Source organism: Gopherus flavomarginatus, chromosome 2 (assembly GCF_025201925.1).
Source record: "Gopherus flavomarginatus isolate rGopFla2 chromosome 2, rGopFla2.mat.asm, whole genome shotgun sequence".
In the NCBI taxonomy this organism is placed as follows: domain Eukaryota; kingdom Metazoa; phylum Chordata; order Testudines; family Testudinidae; genus Gopherus; species Gopherus flavomarginatus.
The window spans coordinates 30,488,832-30,512,818 of record NC_066618.1 but is presented as its reverse complement, the minus strand read 5'-3'; the positions used below and the strand labels follow the sequence as shown (position 1 = coordinate 30,512,818).

Here is a 23,987-nt window from a genome sequence, read left to right as displayed (position 1 = left end):
GCAAAACTCTGCTGTTTAGCTGACAAAATGAAACCACCTCAACAAGAGGCATAGAGCTTTTTGTGGCAAAGTTAAAACAACAAAGCATCAGTGTAGACGCTGCCGTTCATTATGTTGCCATAACTGGCCTCCCCCAGTATCCCACAATGCCCTCTGTGACCTCTCTGTTCACTACTTTGAACTCGGCTGCCCTGCATCTCGCTATGCAGGCATGCACCCTTCTCCTTTCAAAGCTCTGGGAAGCTTTGACATTCCTCAGCCTGGAGAGCTCACAAAGCTGCTGAGGACACCACTCCTGGTTTTTGAGGAGGCTGTGGGAGAACTCGGAGGGAATCACGGAACCATTAATGTGGAATCAGCAGGCAGAGTGGGCTGCTGCTGTGGGGTGCGGGGTGGGGAGAGACTGCTGTGCTGCACAGAGCCAGGGGCTGATATGTGTGGGGTGCCCCTCTCCCCCGACTCAGGATTGGTTGCTAAGGCTGCTGTCTGAACTTGAAGAGACAGCATGCCAACACACTCACTTGCCCCCAACACACAGTCAGTCAGTCTGTCTGTCTGTCTCTCTCTCACACACACACACACACACACACACACACACACACACACACACACACACACAACCTGTCACACATTCTTCCTCCTTCCCCCGCACAAACACTTTAGTTGAAAAGCAGCTGACAATCTAGTGGGATGCCCATGGAAAAATGTGATTAAGAAACTCACATCATGTGACACTGTACCTGCTCCATGAGGCATTGCAAATCCTTCCCAAAGCATCCTGCGGCCAGTTGTACAGAGGGTTAACTACCCACAGTGCACTGCTCTCTGTGTCGATGCAAGAGCTGCTAATGTGGATGCATTATGCCGACAGAAGGAGCATACTGTGACATGCAACAGCGGTTTAATTAAAGCGCTTTAATTAAAGCAGCATAACTTTTGTTGACAAAACCGTAGTGTAGTTAAGGCCTAAGACACTCAAACACGGATGAGCAGCATCTCTGTGCATTAGATGTGAGATGGTGCTTGGCAGTCTATCTGGAAAGAACGAAACCATTTTGTTCATCACCTTGACTTAGTCTTTTATGTGGATTGGATGAAAGGTCAGTTGGTCTTCACATATACGATTTCCATGTGGATAACTTCCTGTATTACCATGGTTTATGGAGTAGTTCTGACCATGCCTCCACGGGCATTATAGGCTCATTCAACAAGAGCCCAAGCAATATTAATCACATTTCTCAGCAATGTTTCAATATTGAACATTTGCAGGGCTGCTACATGATCTTCCATGAATGCTTTTACCAAACATTATGCTAGTACAATGGCATCTAGATCAGATGCAAACTTTGGGAAGGCAGATCTGCAGTCATTGTTTAAGTAGACCCCAAGCCCCACTGTCTACTGCATCTGATTGTAAGTCACGTGCGTGAAATACATATCCACAACCACCTGAAGAAGAAAAGGTGGTTATGTACTTGTATTGTAAATGTTCTTCAAGATGTGGGTGTGGATGTGTATTCCATGACCCCCGCCCCTCCATCCCCCGTGCATTGGCATCTCCAGCTTTGGATTCTGGTGCAAAGGAACTGAGAGGGGATGGGGCCGTGCCAACCTTATATAGACATTGGAGGGGCTATGAGGGTCAGAGGGCACTAGCACCATCCCAACTAAGCAAAGTTCTACAGCTTCGGTGCACTAGGCATACACATGCCTGAATGGAATACACGTCTGCACCCCCATCTTGAAGAACAACAGTTACAATACAGGTAAGTAACAATCTTTTTCCTGCTCATGCTGTGATACTTTAATACTTCTAAACAACAGGGACACTAAATGCCTGTTTTGTCTGGGAGAAAGCCACATCCTAGATAGTGAGGTATGCCAATATTAAGTTGTTGCTGTTGGAGTGTTCTCTTAAAGGTACCTTGAACTGTGACTTACACAAGGGACATTCCTTTCAAAAGTCCCATTCCGCCAGTGTGACTGGACTGTACCCCTAGAACCCAAGCTTCTACATAACTCCTCACCTGAGGGGCATTGATCCACCCAGGTCCCCATTGATCAACCTGTAACTTCTACTGACCATGGCAGGAAGGAGTACTGTTTCAAGACTGGTTCTCAATGCTGATATTCAATGCTCAGTCCTCTGAGACTCACTCTCAGTCTTGGTATTGACAAAAAAGACAGAAGAGCCATTATAAAGGTTCTACTACAGTTCCATCCTTGAAACCTGACCATTAGCAGAGATCTTGCTCTGGCTTTGACACCAACATCAGGCTAGAGATTTGGCACCAACTACATACTGATCATCATTGCCACAGATTCCAATCTTTGACTGCCCTTCCTTGACACACATGTCCTCAGCACATATGTCCTTGGCACTGGTAGGTTCCATGCCATTACCCACCACATCAATACCCTTTGTACAAACCTTATGGCACTGACTGCCTTCATAATATGCAGGAACTTTACCATTACTCCAGAGACAGAGTCCCCACTACATAACCCGGCAATAGCAGTAATTCTTAATCCATCAGTACCAGAATTTAAGGTACCTACATCGAAAATCTCCATCCACCAAGCTTCATTGATGTCCCCTCCATCCAAGTCTCTTTGCCAACAGATGACACTTGATAAAACAGCTACACCTTCTGAAGAAAATTACTTTTCCTCACTGTGATGGGATGGCTGCCCCACACTGGCAGAAAAGGGGTTAAAAGGAGCCCTAAGGAGACTGCACCAGAGCAGCCTATTAGAAAGGGGCTGAGAGGAGCAGCCAATCATGGCCACACAGGCTCATAAAAGAAGGGCTGCAGGGAAGATCAGAATTCAGTAGCTGACTGGAGCTTGAGGGGAGCAGACCAGGCTCCCAGCAGAAAGGAGGAGTGCCAGCACTTTGGACAGAGCGCTGCTGCAAGCTAGACAGAGTTCCTGGCTGGCTGCTAGGGCCTGCAGGCTGAGGCCCTGAGGTAAGGGCAGAAGAAGGTGTGGGAGCTGCATCGGAAGCAGTCCTGGGAAAATGGACTGCAGTTGCCACTGAAGGAGTGGCTGGACAGAGGTTGCAGGTCCCCTGGAAGGGGGAAACACAGAGTGTGGCACAGCTGGAGGACAGTGTCACTGAAGACAATGCTGCAGGCCTGGGAGTGGCGCAGGTCCTGGAACAAAAGCGATGGCAGCCAGGCACCACCACAGGAGAGCACCCTAGCGAGCAGAGCTAATTCCCATGACAGCCAGCAGGAGGGGCCAGAGTGGTGAATCTCACCCCATTACACTCACCATCAAACCAGAGTATGGAGCCATCCCCTAGGGTTTTCTCTTGGTCACCTAACTTTGACCCAGAATGGGACTCTGAAAGAAAAGGCAGCCTACACAATAAAACAGAGACCAAGTGTATGCCAAATTCCATGGCCTCACATTCCTTAATCATATAATATTCAAACCTGGCCCTATTGGCTATCTTAGAATCATCATCATTTTCTATCCTCATACCCCAGCTCTCCTTCCCCTATCAGACTTCTAAGGCATTAAGAGCTACTCCATCTGCAGAGCTGCAAGGCCTAGATCCTGATGAGGTTCAAAAGGAAGATGATAGGAAGGAGATGAATTGAACCCCCTGGTTCCTGTGGTGATTTCATCGTGATGGGTACGTGGTAAATAATAATGAAGAGGACAAGTCTGATTTAGAACAATTTGGATCACTTGGTAAACTGGGTGCAAACAAACAATATGCATTTTAATGTGGCTAAATATAAATGTATACATTTGGGAACAAAGAAGGTAGGTCACACTTACAGGATGGGGAACTCTATCCTGGGAAGCAGTGACTCTGAGGAAGATTTGGGGTTCATGTTCATTCAGCTAAACATGAGCTCCCAGTGTGACACTGTTGGCAATAGAGCTAATCTAATCCTGGAATGCATAAACAGGGGAATCTTGAGTAGGAGTAGTGAGGTTACTTTATCTCTGTATTGGGCACTTGTGCAACCACTGCTGAAATACAGTATCCAGTTCATGTGCCCACAGTTCAAGTAGGTTGTTGATAAATTGGAGAGGGTTCAGAGAAGAGCTATGAGAATGATTAAAGGATTAGAAAACATGCCTTATAGTGATATATCCCAGGAGCTGAACCTATTTAGTTTAACAAAGAGAAGGTTAAGGGGTGACTTGATTAGTCTATAAGTACCTGTAACCCTTCTGCTCCTCTGAGTTGGCAGCAACAAGGGCTGGGTTCAGTATCCAGGGGTTCCGTTTCAATAACACAATGCAAAACCGGCTCGAGCCCCCACCCAGTGACCTGGGACAATTACATACCACCCCCTCCAGGTGCTTCTAGGAGGCAATACTTCCCCACTTGCAAGCACGGAGTCTGAGTGTAGCAAAATCCTTTTAATAAAGGAGGGAAACAATGTGGCATCACATTGGAGAAACACCACAAACAGGATTATAACATAAACCATAAGCAAAAAACCCACCTCCAAGTACATTTGGCAATGTTCTTTCCCCCTTAGGGTCTTAAGTCTAATCACCCCAAAGTCCAACAACCCGAAAGTCTCTGGTCAGTGCCACCCTAGAGTTCAAGGGTTTATCTGCAGAGTTTTACCCCCCAAGCCTGGGTGGAAATGGAGGGGGCACACACAGGGTGTTAAGGGGCACCTTACGTGGGCCAGGGCCAACTGCTCCGCCTCTCCGTGGAGTTCTGCTGTAGCCTTCACCCTGACCAGCTCCACTCCACCAGCTGTGCCGCTCCTCCAGCCAGCCCGTGAGCCGCTGCAGCCATCCCCACAAACCACTCTGCTCACTGTTCTGTGGGCTGCTCCAACATGTTGCACAAACTGCTCTGCTCTGCCAGCCGCTTAGCGATAGATCTTCAGGCTCCCCCACAAATTAACACAGCACTCAGTGATCTCAGCTCAGTAAGCTTAGCTCTTTTAGTGATTTCAGCTCTTAGTGATTTCAGCTTGTAATAGGGGAGCCCTGGTGCTGGTGCACCATTGGCCCAACGTGAATTCAGCTCAGCAGCCTCTAGATGGACTCTTAATGGAATAAAAATTAGCTCTGCTCTTCAACAGTGGAAAGAGGAAGATGTGCAATTGGTGTTCCAGGCCCCCAAAAGGAGCCCATACCATCAGGTACACACACCAGTCCCCAACCTCTCTCCTCTCACTGGGTTTTGGCACCCATGTCCCTTGTCTAGCAAGTGCTACTTAATTGATGTTGAGACATCTCTGTCATAAAGCAGTCTCACAGTTCCTCATTCACATAATCAGGGTAACAACACTTTATTTCTCCTTCCCCAATAACAAAGAAATTGAGGATCCCAGAGCTGTCAAAATAACCATCCCAGGCTGCCGTAACCTATGCAAGGTGGGGTGGGTGTACCAATGCAAATACCTGAAATTCCTTTCCACACTCCCCATAATTCACCACCAGATGTCAAGGTAGAGCTCATCCTGATTCTGCTTACATCTCTATATGGGGAACAACTAGTTAAAAATGAGCTCTTCAGTCAAGCAGAGAAAGGCATAACATGACACAATAACTGTAAATTGAAGCTAGACAAATTCAGGCTGGAAATAAGGCATAATTTTTTAAGTGCGTAATTAACCAATGGAATAATTTACCATGGGTCATGATGGATTCTCTATCACTAATAACTTTCAAATCTAGATTGGATGTTTTTCTAAAAGTTATGCTTTAGGAATTATTTTTGCTGAAGGCCTATGGTATATGGGAGTCACACTAGATGATCGATGGTCTCTTCTATGAATCTTTATTTTATGAGACCTGTGGAAAACTAGAAAACAGCTGTACTATTTTTTATAAATATCACATACCCGTCATGTATCTGTGTGATATTAGATAAAATGGAGTTGTTAAAGAAACCAGGCAGGAAAGGTAAAACAATGGCCCAGATAAGGAGCTTCCTCTCAAACACAATAGCCACACTTATAGCCATGAAGAGGGATTCCTCAGATCCCAATCTGAAAACAAGGCTATGTCATGTCAAGGCTGAGAAGAGAGAGAAGCAAATACACTAATCTATAAAAAGTTGTCTATGGCAGAAAGGGAGGGGTGAAGTGGTCATCTCAGCTGTAAGTGGACAGAGAGAGCATGTTGCAGGCTGACGCAGGCACTGACTGCAAGCTAGGGTCTGCGGCAAGCAGGCTACAACTTGGTCCCCAAGAGAATAGGGGACACTAAGGCTAAATTATGAGTAACTAAGACACTGAGGGGAGTGTCATGCATGGGTAAAATAATAAGCATGTCAGCCTCTTTTTTATTTTAAATCCACTTTTCTAAGCACTATGTACCTTTGGGGTAAAATAAATCATACTTTGTTTTGGAGAAGCTGTTTCTGTTTTATCACTGTTCAAAGGCTCCCAAAGGAGAACTCTTGCAGGTGACAAGTCCATTGGGTCTGATAAGCATCATGCATGCTACCGGGAGGTACAATCAATCTGAAGACTGAGTTGGGGAATGGTTGGGCTGTAGGGCCCCATATCTCAAAGAGTAGTGGAGGCATGCTTGGGCCTGCCACTTGAAAGAGTATTGGAAAAGTGATTTCAGCAAGGACAACCTACCCAGGGATTGTGACAATGCCATTAACTCAGCTGTACCTCCCACAACAGATGATTTTAAGGTCTTTCAAGATCTGTTAAAATGCATGGAAGATACATTAGATATCTCTTAAGATTGGCTGTGTTCATTTATGATGGCATACTTGAACCAAAGACTTGTGGCAGATGCCAGCCTCAATTCTTGACAGCTCTAAAAGAGCTGATAGCTGTTGTCTGGTCCCAACTAAGGGCTTTGAATATTTTTATACTCACTCTATTTCTGATTCACTGGTAGCTGCTGCAGTGCCTGAAAAATCTAAGCAGCAAAGACCTCCTAAGATTGCATTAAAGGAAAAAGATCTGAAAAAGCAGGACTTCTTGGGAGAAAGGTCTGCTTCCTGCTGGCATATATCAAGCATTTGTAGGCAAATCCAATTATGCGCTGTGGAACATTATGGATAGGTTATCACAGGATTTGCGAGATGTATTGAAATCTATTCTCTCAGATAGCCAGTTGATTGGAAAGACATCTCTTAAGGCTGTTGTAGATGCTTCAGATGGAACTGCTAGAGCTGTGACTACATCAATTGCTATATATTGTTCTTCTCAGTTACAATCATTAGGAATTCCAAAAGTAATGCAAGTTGCTAGTGTGGATCTGCCATTCAAGGGTTCCAAGTTATTCAAGTCTATTATGGGTGAGGCACTTCACTCCTTTAAAGATTTCAAAGCAACACGTTGCTCCTTGAGCCTTTTTACTCTGTCTCAAAGGAGGACTGTAGTGGGGCAGATGCCCCACTTTGGCAGAGGAGGGGAGCGGCTGCACAGAACCCAGCCAATCAGAGAAGGGCAGAAAGGTAGCCAGTAAGGGCCAGGCTGGGCCCTATATGAAGGCTGCAAAGCAGAGGAGACAGGAGTCTCTCCCTGACAAGCAAGGAAGGACAACTGGCTCCTAGGGGTAGCACCTTAGATAGAGAAGTGCTGGGCAGACTCAGAGTAGCAGAGGGAAAGCTCCAGCATGATATATGCGGGCTGAAAAGGTGCAAGGGCCAAAGGGAAGTGACCCAGGGAGCGCAAGCAGTAGAGGGGAGACAAGGAGGGCAGGACATGGCTACCGCCAGAGGGTCCCTGGGCCAGGACCCAGAGTAGTGGGCAGGCCTGGATCCCTCTCTCCCACCTTACACTGCACCTGACCATGGAGGAGCATGGCTGATGGACTGTGCCTTGTCCCTGAGGCAAGGGACTAGACTTTGGGGGCAGCAGGTGGCCACGAAGGTAAGTGCAGACTGAGGACTGCTGATAGCCCCCGGAAGGGGGTGGGGGGAAATAGAGCTGGGGCACAGCTGGAAAGCTATGTCCAGAAGAAGACGCCACAAGCCAGGGAGCAACGCGGGTCTCAGACAGCATAGCCGAGCAGGCAACGGGCAGGACACCACCCGCAGAGGGCACTCCACAGAGCTAATTCCTAGAGCAACCAGCAGAAGGCGCCACCATGAGTGTGCAACTCGTTACAAGGACACAAAATAGATCTCAAGGCTCCTTTAGATGGTGTCCTTAACTGATATATTGCTCCCAGCAGAAATCCACTGAACCGCCTAAAAAATTTTGTTTCCAGAAAAGAAGTAGTTCAATCTCTTTCTCAGCTACCATTCAGTCTGTGTCTTCATCTAGGCAGCAAGTTTGACATCACAGCTGAGAGCCCTGTTTTGATATCTGTGCATCTGTAGCCCCTCTCTCCACCTCATTTGGCAACCACCTTTAAGTCACCTCAGAGGCCTGGGCTAGAACCACTATGGGCCATAGGGGCTTTGAAGTCGTCAGTACAGCTATTTGGTCCAGTTTCGGTCCTTGTGACTCCACCACCCTCCTTCCTTGTCTCTCTTAAGGGATGCCTCTAATGAGACATTGTGAAAACAAGATGTAGATTCCCTTTCACAATTTAGGGCAGTGGGGGCAGTGCCCTCTCAGTTCAGGAGCAGGGGAGGTTATTCTCATTTTCTTATTCCAAAAAAAAAAAGAAACAGAAAAAAGAGAAGGGTAGCATCCCATTCTTGACCCTAGTGACAATAAACTCTTCCAGCATTTCAAGTTCAAGATTGGCATCCTGCTTTCCATAAATCCTTCCCTAGCTCCTCAGGATTGGTTCATAGCTCTCAGCCTTTAGAATGCATACTTCTAGGGGTCTATTCATCCAACACATGGGAAATCACTCTGTCTTATGGTGGGAAATGCACACTAGAGTCCTTCCCTTTGGACTTTCCAAGGCACCAAGATTGTTTACCAAGTGCCTATTGGTCATGGCAGCTCATCTAAGAAAACAAAGTCTTTGTATTTACAAGTGTCAGAGTGGTAGCTGTGTTAGCCTGTATTAGCAAAAACAACAAGGAGTCCTTGTGGCACCTTAGAGATTAACAAATTTATTTGGTCATAAGCTTTCGTGGGCTAGAACCCACTTCATCAGATGCATGGAGTGAAAAATACAGGAGCAGGTATAAATACATGAAAGGTTGCTTTACCAAGTGTGAGGTCAGCCTAACAAGATAAACCAATTAACAGCAGGTTCTTCTTCGAGTGCTTGCTCATATCCATTCCAGTTAGGTGTGTGCGCGCCGCGTGCACGTTCGTCGGAGATTTTTACCCTAGCAACATTCAGTGGGCCGGCAGGGCGCCCCCTGGAGTGGCGCCCCTATGGTGCCGGATATATACCCCTGCCGGCCCCTCCGCTCCTCAGTTCCTTCTTACTGCCCATGTCGGTCGTTGGAACAGTGGAGTGCAGCTTAGCTGATCTCCACCACCCTAGCGATTCGCTCGTTTGTGTTGTATTTCTGTATATAGTTTGATTTCTATCAGTATAGTTAGTGTTTAGTTGTTAGTCCTGTAGTAGTTATTGTAGATAGTTAAGAGGGATCGGGGTCTAGCTCCTTTTTCCCTCTCCCGGTACTGGGGCCCATGCCCGGTTCACCGGGCTTCAAACCGTGCTCGGCCTGTCATAGGCCGATGCCCACAGGAGACCCTCACGACTCCTGTCTTAAGTGCCTAGGTGAATCACACCTGACGGACAAGTGCCGCATCTGTAAGGCGTTCAAGCCCCGGACTAAAAAAGAACGAGACGTTCGCCTAAAACAACTACTGATGGAGGCAGCGTTGACTCCCCAGTCCTCAGCACTGTCAGCGGCACCGGGAGCAAGTGCCTCCTCGGCACCGGAGCACACTCCAACAGTGAAGGCTCCTCTACATCAGCCATCACCGGCTCAAGCTTCTACCCAGCACCATTCGCTCTCACCACAGAGCAAGAAGCACAAGCCTCCTGCGGCTGCTATATCTACACCGCAGTCTGAGCGCTTAGCCAAGTCGGACTGCCCGGCACCGTCAACTGCTACGGCACTGGCGTCCTCTGCACTGTTGATTCTGGCCTTGCTGGAGCCGTCGAGTCCAGTGCTCACCAGCTCCCCGGCACGCGCCGTGGTTGAGCTTGTCGTGCCCTCCACTCCGGAGACGTTTTCCACGGCACGGGACTTTATTGCCTTGAGTGACCCTGAGCTGCCTCAACCCCCGGCGCCGCCGGTGCGGGTTCCTTAGTCTATAGGCAAGCCAGCCCTTATGAGACCTTCTTCGCCCGGTACCACAGAACGTCTCCGGTCCCGATCCAGGTCCCGCAGGCATTCCCAGTCCCGCCATCGATCCCAGTCCCACGGCCGCTCGCAGTCCCGGTACTGTTCCCCATCGAGGTACCGGTCGTACTCGCGGCACTGCTCGAGGTCCCGGTCACCGTCCAGATACTACTGGCACCGCTCCAGATCTTGGCACCACTCGCGGCACCGGACTTCTCACAGCCGATCTCGGCACGGCGATTCCAGGCACCAGTTGACCTCCTGGCACCGCGCTGGTCGCAGGTCCCGGTCCCACTCCCGGCACCATCATGACTTTCAGTACCGTTCTCCGGCACCGCGTAGGGACGGTTCGAGTGGATGCAGAGACCTACATCAAATGGCCTCCCCTCCCCCGTGACCGTCTCATCATCCGTCGATCTCCTCCCATGCAGACACTGCATCATACGGGGATTCAGATAACCACCAGGGACCTCATCAGTGGCCCTTTTGGACACCTTGGGCCTACCACCAAACCCAAGGTGATACGCATATACCATCGCGCTCCGGCCCTTCTGAACATCGGGCGCTAGAGACCACAGTGAGCAGACCTCCCCCACCGGGTACGGAGGAATCTCCAACACACGTGCCAGACCCTCAAGATCCACCGCCTCAAGACATCCCCCAAGACCAGGAGTCGATCCAAGACCCACTGGTTCCCGGGGTCTCCCTGGATGAAGCGGTGGCGGGGACGTCTACATCTGGACCGCCCCCAATCGACCTCAGGTCACACCAGGACCTTCCGCGCTGCATTGCCCTCAATATCAACTTGCCTGTAGAGGAAGTTCCTGAGGTGGATGACACAGTTGTCAGTATATTGTTGGCGGAGGCTCCAACCAGGGTGGCCCTCCCCTTCATCCGCTCGATACAGGCTATAGCGGATACCATCTGGCAATCCCCGGCATCCATACTGCCCACAACCAGAGGGGTTGAACGTAAATACATGGTGCCCTCCAAGGGGTATGAATACTTGTATGTACACCCCCTCCTTGTTCATTGGTTGTTCAATCCGTCAATGAATGGGAGCGCCATGGCCAGCAAGCCCCTGCTCCTAAATCAAGGGAGGCCAGGCAAATGGATTTGTTGGGGAGAAAGATCTATTCCGCAGGAGACATCCAGCTTAGGGTGGCGAACCAGCAAGCCCTCCTGAGTAGGTACAGTTATAACACCTGGGAGGCAGTAGGGAAGTTTGTAGAGCTCGTCCCGCAGGACTCCTGCCAGGAATTCACAGCTCTCCTGGAGGAAGGGAAAAAAGTTGCGCGGACCTCCCTCCAGGCCTCGCTGGATGCCGCCGATTCGGCAGCTAGAACCGTCGCCTCTGGGATTGCCATGCGGCGTATATCGTGGCTGCAAGTGTCAGGCCTGCCACCTGAGCTCCAGTACACGATACAGGACCTACCCTTTGATGGCCAGGGCCTCTTCTCCCAGAAGATGGACCCTCGCCTACAGAGTCTGAAGGACAATTGCGTAATCATGCATTCGCTGGGAATGCATACGCCACAGACTCAGAGACGATCTTTCCAGTCGCAACCTCAGCGCCCCTACCCCCCGCCTCGGCCAAAGCAAGACTTCACCAGAAGGCGAGGTCGTACCTCTCGCAGACGACAGTCTGGACCTCAGGGGGGTAACAATGCCAGTCCCACCAAGCCACCGGCGGGACCAAAGCCAAACTTTTGAGGGTGCGCCTGAGAGCACTGTACCAGTGACCTCCCAGAATCCCTTTCAGTTTGACAACCGCCTTGCCGCATTCCTGCCTGTGTGGTCCCAGCTGACTTCCGACCATTGGGTCCTCCGCACAGTGGAGTCTGGCTACCGCCTTCAGTTTATTTCAACCCCTCCTCCCCACCCTCCTTCCTCGTCCCTCTTCAGGGACCCCTCTCACGAGCAACTCCTTCTGCAGGAGGTTTCAAGGCTCCTTGCGATGGGAGCTATAGAGGAGGTTCCGGAGGAATTAAGGGGCAAGGGGTTCTATTCCAGATATTTCCTAATTCCCAAGGCAAAAGGGGGCCTCCGGCCTATCCTGGACCTGTGGGGATGGAACAAATTCATGAGAAAGTTCAAGTTCCGCATAGTGTCCCTGGGGACCATCATCCCTTCCCTGGATCCTGGAGATTGGTACGCTGCTCTCGACATGAAGGACGCATATTTCCACATCGCGATTTACCGTCCGCACAGAAGGTACTTACGCTTTGTGGTAAATCGTCGACATTACCAATTTGCGGTCCTCCCCTTTGGCCTCTCTTTGGCCCCTCAGGTGTTCACGAAGTGTATGGCAGTAGTCGCCGCCTCCCTCCACTGTTGTCGAATACACGTCTTCCCATACCTTGACGACTGGCTTATTCGAGGGACCTCCGAGGCTCAGGTCACCGCTCATGTAAACGTCATCAAGGGCATATTCACTCGTCTAGGCCTGATTATCAACCTGGACAAATCTGTTCTGCTACCTACGCAGAGGATAGAATTCATAGGGGCCATGCTGGACTCCAATCGTGCATCGGCCAGCTTGCCCCCACAGCGCTTTTAGACTATAGTCTCGCTTATACAGCGACTGAAAAGCTTCCCAACAACTTCTGTCCGCACCTGCCTCAGCCTCCTTGGTCACATGGCTGCATGCACCTTCGTCACGAAGCACACGAGACTGCGCATGCGTCCTCTCCAGACTTGGCTCACCTCAGTCTATCGTCCACGCAGGGATGCCATGGACATGATAATCACAGTTCCACCAAGCGTTCTGGGCTCCCTCGACTGGTGGCTGACGCCCTCCCTGGTGTGTGCCAGTCGTCCGTTCCATCCACCACAGCCCTCGGTGTCTCTGACAACAGACACTTCTCCTCTCGGCTGGGGTGCTCACTTGGGGCACCTCCGCACCCAGGGCCTTTGGTCTTTTCAGGAGCTGACGCTTCACATCAATGTCTGTGAACTGAGAGCAGTCCGACTGGTATGCCAGACCTTCCAGCATCACTTACAGGGCCGTTGTGTTGCAGTTTTCACAGACAACACAACTGCCATGTATTACATAAACAAGCAGGGAGGGATGCGATCTTCCCCCCTTTGTCGAGAGGCGATGTGACTGTGGGACTTCTGCATAGCCCACTCGATAGACCTGGTAGCCTCCTTTCTCCCGGGAGTCCGGAACTCTCTAACGGACCACCTGAGCAGGTCCTTCCTGTCCCACAAGTGGTCCATCTGTCCGGACATCCTCCTTTCAGTATTCCAGAAGTGGGGCTTTCCCCAGATAGACCTCTTTGCATCCTGAGAGAACAGGAAATGCCAGGCGTTCTGCTCCCTGCAGGGTCGCTCCCCAGGCTCCCTCTCGAATGTATTCCTAATTCCCTGGGAAGGTCGTCTACTTTATGCCTTTCCACCCTTTCCCCTAGTCCACAGAATCCTGCTCAAGCTCCGCAGGGACAGGGACAGGCTAATCCTGATCGCTCCGGCGTGGCCGAGGCAGCACTGGTACACCATGCTGCTCAACCTATCTCTAGCGGACCCGATACCTCTGCCACTCTACCTGGACCTGATAACGCAGGACTTCGGCAGACTTCACCACCCGGACCTGCAGTCCCTCCACCTGACAGCATGGCTGCTGTCTAGCTAAACCAATCTGAGTTGCACTGTTCCACCCCGGTGCAACAGGTCCTCCTGGGAAGCAAAAAGCCTTCCACGCGGGCGACATATCTCACCAAGTGGAAGCGCTTCTCCCATTGGTGCACCCAGCGTAACCTTACTCCCGCAGGCATATCGGTCCCCATTATCTTGGACTACTTATGGTACCTCAAGGAGCAGGGCCTGGCGCTCTCTTCGATAAGGGTGCATCTGGCCGTGATTTCCACCTTCCATCCTGGGGAATCCGGCAGTTCGATCTTCTCTCACCCTATAATTTCCAGGTTCCTTAAGGGCTTGGAGCAACTCTACCCTCCGGTTAAGCACTCTTTCCCTACCTGGGACCTCAACCTTGTACTAGCTAGGCTCAAGGGCCCTCCCTTTGAGCCGTTAGCCACATGCTCGCTGCTGTACCTGTCCTGGAAGACGGCCTTCCTCGTCGCTATCACCTCGGCCAGATGAGTATCGGAGCTTCATGCTTTGATGGTAGACCCCCAGTATACGATCTTCCACAAGGACAAGGTACAGCTGTGGCTGCACCTGGCTTTCCTTCCCAAGGTGGTCTCTGCCTTCCACATTAATCAAGACATTTTCCTACCAGTCTTCTTCCCGAAGCCGCATACATTGCGCCGGGAACAACAACTACATACTCTGGATGTCCGCCGGGCCCTCGCCTTTTACATTCAGAGGACCAAACCATTCAGACGCTCGCCTCAACTATTTGTAGCGGTCGCGGATCGCATGAAAGGCATGCCTATCTCTTCCCAGAGACTCTCATCCTGGGTGACGTCCTGTATCCGGACATGCTACGACTTGGCCCTCGTTCCGACTGGCCATCTCACCGTCCACTCTACTCGGGCTCAAGCCTCGTCTGCCGCTTTCCTGGCCCATGTTCCCATCCAGGAAATATGTCGTGCAGCTACCTGGTCTTCCGTCCATACTTTTGCATCCCACTATGCACTGGTCGAGCAGTCTAGAGACTATGCCACTTTTGGCTCAGCAATCTTACATTCCGCAATGTCTCGCTCTGACCCCACCGCCTAGGTAAGGCTTGGGAATCACCTAACTGGAATGGATATGAGCAAGCACTCAAAGAAGAAAAGACTGTTACTCACCTTTGTAACTGTTGTTCTTCGAGATGTGTTGCTCATATCCATTCCACACCCACCCTCCTTCCCCACTGTCAGAGTAGCCGGCAAGAAGGAACTGAGGAGTGGAGGGGCCAGCAGGGGTATATATTCGGCACCATAGTGGCGCCACTCCAGGGGGCGCCCTGCCGGCCCACCAAGTGTTGTTAGGGTAAAAATCTCTGACGAACGTGCATGCGGCGCGCGCACACCTAACTGGAATGGATATGAGCAACACATCTCGAAGAACAACAGTTACAAAGGTGAGTAACCGTCTTATACCAAGGGAGGCAAAATAACAGGAGTACTTGTGGCACCTTAGAGACTAACAAATTTATTTCAGCATAAGCTTTCATGGGCTACAGCCTACTTCTTCAGATGCATAGAATGGAACACACAGAAAGAAGATATTTATACATGCAGAGAACATGAAAATGTGGAAGTAGCCATGCCAACTGTAAGAGTCCAATCAATTGAGATGAGCTATCATCAGCAGGAGAAAAAAACTTTTGATGTGATAATTGAGATGACCCATAGAAGGTGTGAGGAGAACTTAACATGGGGAAATAGATTTAATTAGTGTAATGACCCAACCATTCCCAGTCTCTGTTTAAACCTAAGTTAATTGTATCTAATTTGCATATTAATTCAAGTTCATCAGTCTCTCTTTGGAGTCTGTATTGAAGTTTTTTTGTTGCAAAATTGCCACCTTCAAGTCTGTCACGGAGTGGTTAGAGAGGTTGAAGTGTTCTCCCACTGGTTTTTGAATGTTATGCTTCCTGATGTCAGATTTGTGTTCATTTATTCTTTTGTGTAGAGATTGTCCGGTTTGGCCAATGTATATGGCAGAGGGGAAGGGAAGAAAAATTACTTTTGAGCTGGTAAGAGAGTGGCCTATTACAGACAGTTGACAAGAAGGAGTGAGTAACAGTTACTGACCTCACACTTGGTAAAGCAACCCCTATCCATTCATGTATTTATATCTGCTCCTGTACTTTTCACTCCACTTTCATTCCCATTTGTCAAAAATTACTGACCTCCTCTGACTCTCTTTCATGCAGGTGCTGCTGTGCTTTCCCCAGTGGCCTGCATGTGGCCCTCCTGCTACTGGATTTGACATATATCAGATTTTAGCAGTGCTCTATTTCTTTGTGGCATATAAAATTACTGGCTCCTCCACCTGGAATACTAACCATCAAAAGTCTTCACCTGTTTTTTTTTTTTCATTTTAAACACAGTCCTTCCTTTAGTATATTTTTGTTTTATTAGAATTATTTAATAGCATCTGAGTGATTGTATCCCATATGGTGTCATTTACTAGAGTTTATTTTATATTTTAATCAACTGAGCATTACTGCAAAGAGATGACACCATCCGTTATCTGTATAACATCAGATGTAACTCCAAGTCTATTAAGGTTTCCTGGTTTTCCTTCAATGCTCAGTCACTTCAGGTCACACATGAAGCCAATTCTGTGAGAAATAGATTTTTAAAGGAGAAAGCAAATTCAGTTTTTATCCAATGAAAGAAAGCACACAATGGACAAAATCCAACCTGTGGGTGCACAAAGCTGCAATTGCACCAATTGTATATGTTGGGACTAGTGTGCCAGAAAAGCATTCATTTGCAGGAGGAGGCCAAGAGGTAAGTAACCTAGATGTCTTGTATACACCACTTGGTTTATAAATAGATTCAGGTAGCATTTTAAACCAAGTGCAGACTGGGCCATAAAAATTAATGGTGATGAGTTATTTTACAATCCCATGGTTTTTAATGGAAATTAGTTAATTTTGATAATGGGAGTTTGTGCATGACATTGGTGTGTTGTGTAGCTTTTCTCTTCCTAAAATGGACTGTGTAACTAGTTAAACCAAACTATTAATTTTAAAGGATTGAAACACAATATTTTTGAAAGTGATTAGGTTAGATTTACCTGATTTTGTTTATGTTAATTTTAAACAAAGTGTTAATGTACTGTATTCTGTTTATCTAATTTTACATACCATATGCAGGGAAGGAAGCTCAACAGTTACCAGACATTGAAATTTGTCAGAAGAAAAAGATAGTAAAGAAATCTTCCATTTCACATAATAAAGACCTTAATAAGGGTAACCTTTTTCTTATGTTAACATCACTGCACAAAAATCTCAAACTGTGTCTCATTTTGTATTCCAGTTAGTGTTAAAGGGGCACTGTCACGTTAAAAATCCCACATGTCCAAAAATGTTTTACCATCTTTTCTAACGTGTAGCACCAGAGATTATTAAAACTGAGAGATTAGAAAGAAATAGTTATATTCAGTGTATTTGTTTGTGCATTGGACAATGCTCTGAGAAGAGTTTTATTGCTGTGTTGCTCTGTTTTACATCCTAGTTTTAAGCACCAGCTTAATTACATTACCATTATGAATTGTTTCGGGGAGGAGAGCGTGGGTATGTGCCTCTCCACACATACAAGAGGCTATATAATAGTAACCCTGGAACTGAAGTGCTGTTGGGACTATAAGGAAGCTATTTTTTCCCCTGGACTTCTGGGAAAGGAAGAGGATCAGTAAGAAGGATAGTTTTTCATTCTCCCAGGACTCTACAAGGTCATTTTCAGCCGTTGTTCCCTTCATTAAGCCAGGGAGGATATCATTCCTCCCTCCCCTAATCATACAGTGAGGTGAGAGAGGGAAGAGGAATGTGAGACTGGTTCTGTCTCTGTCCCGTGGCCTTTCCAAGCGGGATGAAAGATGAAGAGGAAGGGAAGTGGGGAGAAAAACAGCCAGTAGGCTCCCTGGCCTAATTTAAGGATAGGAGAATCAGTGGGCCTTGAGGAGTCAGTATAAAACCTTCCCTACCAAATCCTAGGGAGCACACGGAACTTAATGGAGGTAGGAGACTCCTTCACTAGCTGGGCTCCTTCATGGACCCATTGAACCCCATGCACTGTATGCAGCAAGGGTAATGCGGGGGCTAGATAACAGAGGGCTCTTTCACCCCCTGCCCCCAGCCCTTTACTGGCCCAGGAAACACCAGGAGCCTGTGAGGAGGAGCCCCCTTCACACCTCTATGAGGCCAGGTGAGGCAGAAAGAGCAGCAGAAATGAGTAAGGGCCCCTGGGGAGAAAGACCAGTAACAGCGGGTGGTGGTAGCCCAGAGCAGTGGGAACAGGAGACATACACATTTCATGGAGAAGATGCAGGGGGGCAGGAAGGGACCTCCCCATTTGCCTCTCTGCAGGGTCTGGGGAGAGACAGAAGCAGGGCTGCTGGGGGGGGGGGGCAAGTGGGGCAATTTGCCCCACGCCCCGCAGGGGCCCCCATGAGAATATTGTATTCTATGGTATTGCAACTTTGAAGGGGCCCCTGAAATTGCTTTGCCCCAGGCCCCGTGAATCCTCTGGGCGGCACTGGGCAGAAGTGGCTGAAACAAACATACCCATTCTTATATGGGGCCAGGAGGATGAGAGCAGCTGTCTGGCAACAGGGACAAGAAGGATATCCTTCATCCAGCCACAGGGCTGGGAGGGAAAAGAGTAAGAGGGAACCCACCTTTATTCTTTCCATGTAACCAGAAGAGATATGATAGATCCCCTTCAACTCCTTCATGGAGTCACATGAGTGTCATGAGGGAACACAGTCAAGCACTTATCCTCAACTGTTTCTGAAGCACATGCACAGTTTGACATACTCTAGTTGGGATTGGGCTCCTATTTATTGTCAGTACTTAGAATAAACAACAATTAGTCTGAGAGATGGTAAATAAGCATGGTGACGGAAACACTCTCACCCGATGAGTGCACTGGGCTCTGACTGTAGGACCTATGAGGTTGACTGCATTGTAAAATATTTATTCTACGCAATAAAAGTGTTTTAAATTAACTTGCATGCCAGACTATAAAACTAATGTGCATTAATTTTACAGCATACCAGAATATTTTAATACAAATATTTATATTACACTAAGATTTAATATTGTACTATATAAGTTTTTTAAACCAACAGTTATCCTTTTTATTACCTCAAATCATAAAATACTGGGAGGTATAGATAAGCTTCTATGCTAGGTGTGATATAAGTATTTATTTTGATTTTAGGAGCCTTACTGAGTCGTCAGAACACAGGCAAGGTGAGTAGATGCAACTTATTTAGAAACATGTTATCATTCACCTGCACTAATTCAGACAGCACTCTTAAATAAATGAACACAATTGAGATGGGATTCTTGAAGAACAGACTGAGTCACTCAAGATGCTTTGAGTATTTAAACTATATATGTATTCTCATAACCCTAATTCTAGTGCCAGGGTCATAGTTCTACCATCTGTGGCCTTTCTTTTGTCCTCTGTGACAGCTGTACTGGAAGGGAAAAGCTAGCAAATGACTGTGGTGCTTAGGGTGTCGCATGCTTTATAAGAAAACAATTGTGATAAGAGATGTAGAGTTCAGTCCCTCCCTACTGGAAAATATGAACTAGGAGGAAAATCTGTGGCTTTAAGAGATTAGAATTGGTCAGGTAAACCAAGGAACAGATCAGTTCAAGAGCACTCTGGGAGAAATTTGTGACCAGACTTAAATATTTAAAATGTGTCTACATGACTCCCTGTGCTTGGATTAAAAGACAGCTCCTCTGATAACCAGTAATCCTGGAAAGTTATTGTTCTTCTCTTACCCTTGGATCTGTTGCAGATGGTGCACTTGCAAATGATGGTGTCCTCCAGGTTTGCAAGGGATGTCTCAAACACTTTCACTACATATAACAGTACTATGTACATTTATGACTATTAAACTTGTTTTGTGGATCATAGTTAAGTTTGGCTCTTCTTTGTGATAGTTCCACGTGTCCTATGCATGTCAGATTAGATTTATTTTATTTTTTTTTAACCAGCGCTGTCTTTTGGGGCCACCACCCCTGTACTTTAGATGTTCTCATACCTGTATCTGAGGGCATGAAGGGTAGAGTAAGCCCAACCATCTCTGTTACTTCTTACCACCTGTGACAGCAAGAGGGAACCCTGTCAGTATGTGCCACCTTCTCTGTGCACTGTGTTAGCTTTGAGTATTGCTAATTAAATAATTGGTAATTATAGTCTTTTTGCCCATTGTCCCAAAACAACACCAACCCCCCGAAACTTTGTCAGCTGTTTAGTTTAGTGGCTAGACTTCCCCTTGCATGCAGGAACAATAGGGCGGACGTGAAATCTCCAGGATTCAAAACCTGCCTCTTGTGTGAATGATACTCAAGGTCCTGAAGAAACTGAGGCAAAATGCTGGATTGAAGATCTTTATAGCCATGGCAGTTCTGGTATTCAGATCTGTTGAACCTCTCAGTGAGGGCCCATTCACTTTTCTCACTCTGACCATCAGTCTTCAGAACAGTGAGATCCTACACTCAGATACAGCATTGTTACACCTGACAGTAATTGGTGACTGGCTGTTATACATTGAAAGAAGTTGCTCATTTGATGGTCAGAACATTTTGCTCCAAAGCAGGAAAACCTCAACTAGACTGTCTTATAAAACTAAGTGGCAAAGGTTTTCTATTTGGGAATCTCAGTGCTCGCTGTCTCCCTTGAGAACACTCATTTCAGGAATATTGGACTATTTATTAACTCTGGAACAATCTGGACTTTGTTAGATCCATGAGTCCATCTAGCAGCAATATCTGCAAATAATCTTCCAGTCCAGGCCCACAATGTATCTTTTTCATCCTACAGTGGTTAGATTCCATAAGGGCCTTATTCATGTTTTTCCCCACAGTTCAGGAGTCTCCTCCGGACTTTAGTATAGTATTAACAGGGCTGATGCTTCCTCTCCCCTTGGAACCCTTAGCAATCTATACCCTTTACCAACTAAAACGCACTCTTCATTGACAGTAGCCATTACATCAGCTAAAAGGAGAGGGGGAGATTCAGGTCAGGGTTACTCTCAGTTCTTTCCAAAAGCTGTTTCAGAGTTCCAGGTGAATCAGTTTACTCATCTTTTAGTTTCCTTGTCCAAGCCTCATTCAACCCTGGGAAAAGAATCTTCATACACTTGATGTAGTAAGGGCATTGTCATATTACCATATCAGGACAAAATTATTCAGGAACATACCTAGACTGTTTGTGGCCTTTGCTGATAGGGTTAAGGATGGACAATATCCTCATTAAAATCTCCAACTGTATAAGAACAAGTTACAAGACAGCCAAGTTAGATCCACTTAGCCACATTAGTACTCATTCCACTAGAGCTCAGGCCACCTCTGCTGCTTGTTTGATGAATGCAGCTGATTCTGAAATTTGAAGGGCAGCTACCTGAACCTCAGTCTACACATTCACAAGATATTTTTCTTTGGCAGAAAATTCCAGATTGGATGCTCAGATGGTAGGGTTATCTTGCAGTTGTTTAAGTAGGACACCTAGTATCTATCTCCAAGCACACAGACAAGAGTGGAATCCATGTGGACAATCAAAGAAAAAAGAAGGATTACTTACTTTTACAGTAACTCTGGTTCTTCCAGATGTGTTATCCACATAGATTTCGTGACCTGCCGTACCTCTCTGTTAACTGCCCTATTCTTTTGGAATTTTGAATTGGTGAAGGAACAGAGGGATGGTGGGACCTGCTTTGCCCTTTATGTCCTTGGATGTGTACGTGTGTACTAGGGTGAAGGGTGGTGTGAGACAGCTAGAGTGCAGGTGCTGTCCCAGTGGACAGTGCTGGCCAAAAGAATCTGATCTTACATGCATGGGGTATACTCTCACCAAGAATTGAATCTGTGTAGCCAATACAACTTAGCTTTCAATAACTGTGGGTTTTAAAGTAACTGTTCTTATTTTTGGAATGTATAAAGTTAAATTTTATATCAACATTGTTAAGCATGTCCATACATTAAAGCTAATAGTTAGACCAGTGGTCACCAACCGGTTGATTGTGATCTACTGGTCAATCCGGAAGACTCTTCCAGTCGATCACCATCTCTGGTGGTGTGGCAAGGATGCCACTAAACTAGGCTCGTCTGCACCAACCCCACGCCGTTCCAGGAAGCAGCCAGCGCAGCCTTGGGGCCCTGAGGGGGCGGGGGGCACATGATGCTCCTGCCTGCAAGCACCACCCTTGCAGCTCCCATTAGCTGGAAACAGGGAGAGGTCAGAACCACATTGGTCCCTTCTGGGAGCGGGGCCACCTGAGATAATTGCCGCACCCTTCAATGAACAGGTTCTGAGTGACTCTGCAGCATTAAGACCTAGGAACAGCATGAGTACAGCAGGCCCAGCTCTGCTGGACCAGCATTTCTCTTCTACCACCCTATCTGCAGCCTCCCAGAGCCAGCCCCCGATGCCCCCTCCTGCACCCCAAGCCCCTGCCCTGAGCCCCCTCCCAGAGCCAGCACCCTGTACCTCCTTCTGCACCCCATAACCCCTCCTGCACCCCAACATCCTGCCCCAACCCAAAGCCCCCTCCTTCACCCAAACCGCCTCCTGTACCCCAACACTCTGCCCCAGCCTGGAGCCCCCTCCTGCACCCAAACTCCCTCTCAGAGCTTGCACCCTTCACCCACTCCTGCACCCCAAACCCTGCCCCAGGCTCAGCCCAGAGCCCCCTCCCACACTGTGAACCCCTCAGCCCCAGCCCAGAGCCTGCCCCCCCCCAAACCACAATCCCCTACCCCAGACCAGTGAAAGTAAGTGAGGGTGGGCGACAGTGAGAGACGGAGAGATGGGGGCATGGAGTGAGCAGGGCAAAGGGGAAGAGGCAAGGTAGATCTTGGGTTGCCCTTAAGTTCAAAAAGTGATCTTGGGCATAAAAAGGTTGGAGACCACTGAGTTAGACAATAACAAAATAATATAGTAACCCCCCGAGCCATTATTCACTACAGCAACCTTGGCTGTTAGACAATTTTTTATGTGAAAAAGTAAACTGTGTGGTTTTAAATATATATTCAGGTATTCTGTACATTTTGCAGTTCTGTAAAATACAGCAAAACTTTGTTTTGTTTTCAGGAAACACTCTGTATTTCTGGAAAGGGTTATAGTGTGCTGAGCTCAAGGTCTTCAGAATTAAAAAAGGATCCAAAACATTACTGAGGTCGTTCTATCTTACTTGCTCATTGCAGAACAGTTCAGTGATTACAAGCTTATAGTATAAATAAAAAGTCGATCGTAACTGTACTCCGGTTTGGACGCCTTATTACTTTACATATCAATGTACAGATCAATCTGGCTCTCAGTGCTCATATGACAGTTGTAGAAGAAACTACTTGCACAGAAATGTTAATTATAACAGACAGAACCTGAACACAAAAGCTGAGTAAAGCCATCTTTTTATTTTTAATGATTTAACAGAATTGATTTGATTATACTAGTTCTTAACTAGACTTGCATTTTTGTATCACGTGTGGCACTTCCTGCCCTAGGATAAGACAAATGATTGAGAATACATATTTTAGAGTTGGTTCTGAAGTAAGTCTATGGTCCTTAAATGCCTTCTTGCCAAATACTTCTGATTTTAGAAAAACAGCTATTGTACATGAAGACTATATCACAGCAAATTGGGAATTGCTGCAACATATGCTGTATTTTATGCAGGTGGCTAAGAGAATGTGGTGGGTTTTTCCCCTTCCTTACCATCTTTCCAAGCTAATAAACAAAAAGTTTGGGCCAAATTAATAGGCTTCCAGGCACTCAATATATAAAATGGTTACTCACTTTCTTGTAACTCTTGTTCTTTGAGATGTGTTGTTCATGTCCATTCCAACCAGGTGTGTGCATGCTGCGTGCACGCCAGCCAGAAGATTTTTCCCTAAGCAGTGTCCATAGCATTGGCCTGGGCTCCCCCTGGAGTGGCGCCTTCATGGCACCTAATACAGGGCCCTGCCAACCCTCCACCCCTTCCGTTCCTTCTTGCCGGAGAGGAGTAGAAGAGTGGATATTGGAATGGACATGAACAATACATCTTGAGGAACAACAGTTATGAGAAAGTGAGCAACTGTTTTTTCTTCTTCAAGTGATTGTTCATGTCCATTCCAACAAGGTGACTCACAAGCCAAAGCTCAGGTGGTGAGGTCGGAGTCATGCATTGATTGGAG

At 47.5% G+C, this 23,987-nt stretch overlaps 1 protein-coding gene across 1 annotated transcript in view; it reads left to right on the top strand.

The window, feature by feature from the left end:
* CCDC7 (coiled-coil domain containing 7) overlaps window positions 1-22,942 on the top strand; it is a 281,228-nt gene extending 258,286 nt beyond the window's left edge. Inside the window, exons 34-37 of the mRNA XM_050939018.1 lie at window positions 16,947-17,042; window positions 19,015-19,046; window positions 19,607-19,686; window positions 22,903-22,942. Of these exons, the coding sequence (XP_050794975.1) occupies window positions 16,947-17,042; window positions 19,015-19,046; window positions 19,607-19,686; window positions 22,903-22,942 (248 nt within the window). The remainder of the gene's footprint in view (window positions 1-16,946; window positions 17,043-19,014; window positions 19,047-19,606; window positions 19,687-22,902) is intronic.
* Window positions 22,943-23,987: the final 1,045 nt, after the last annotated feature.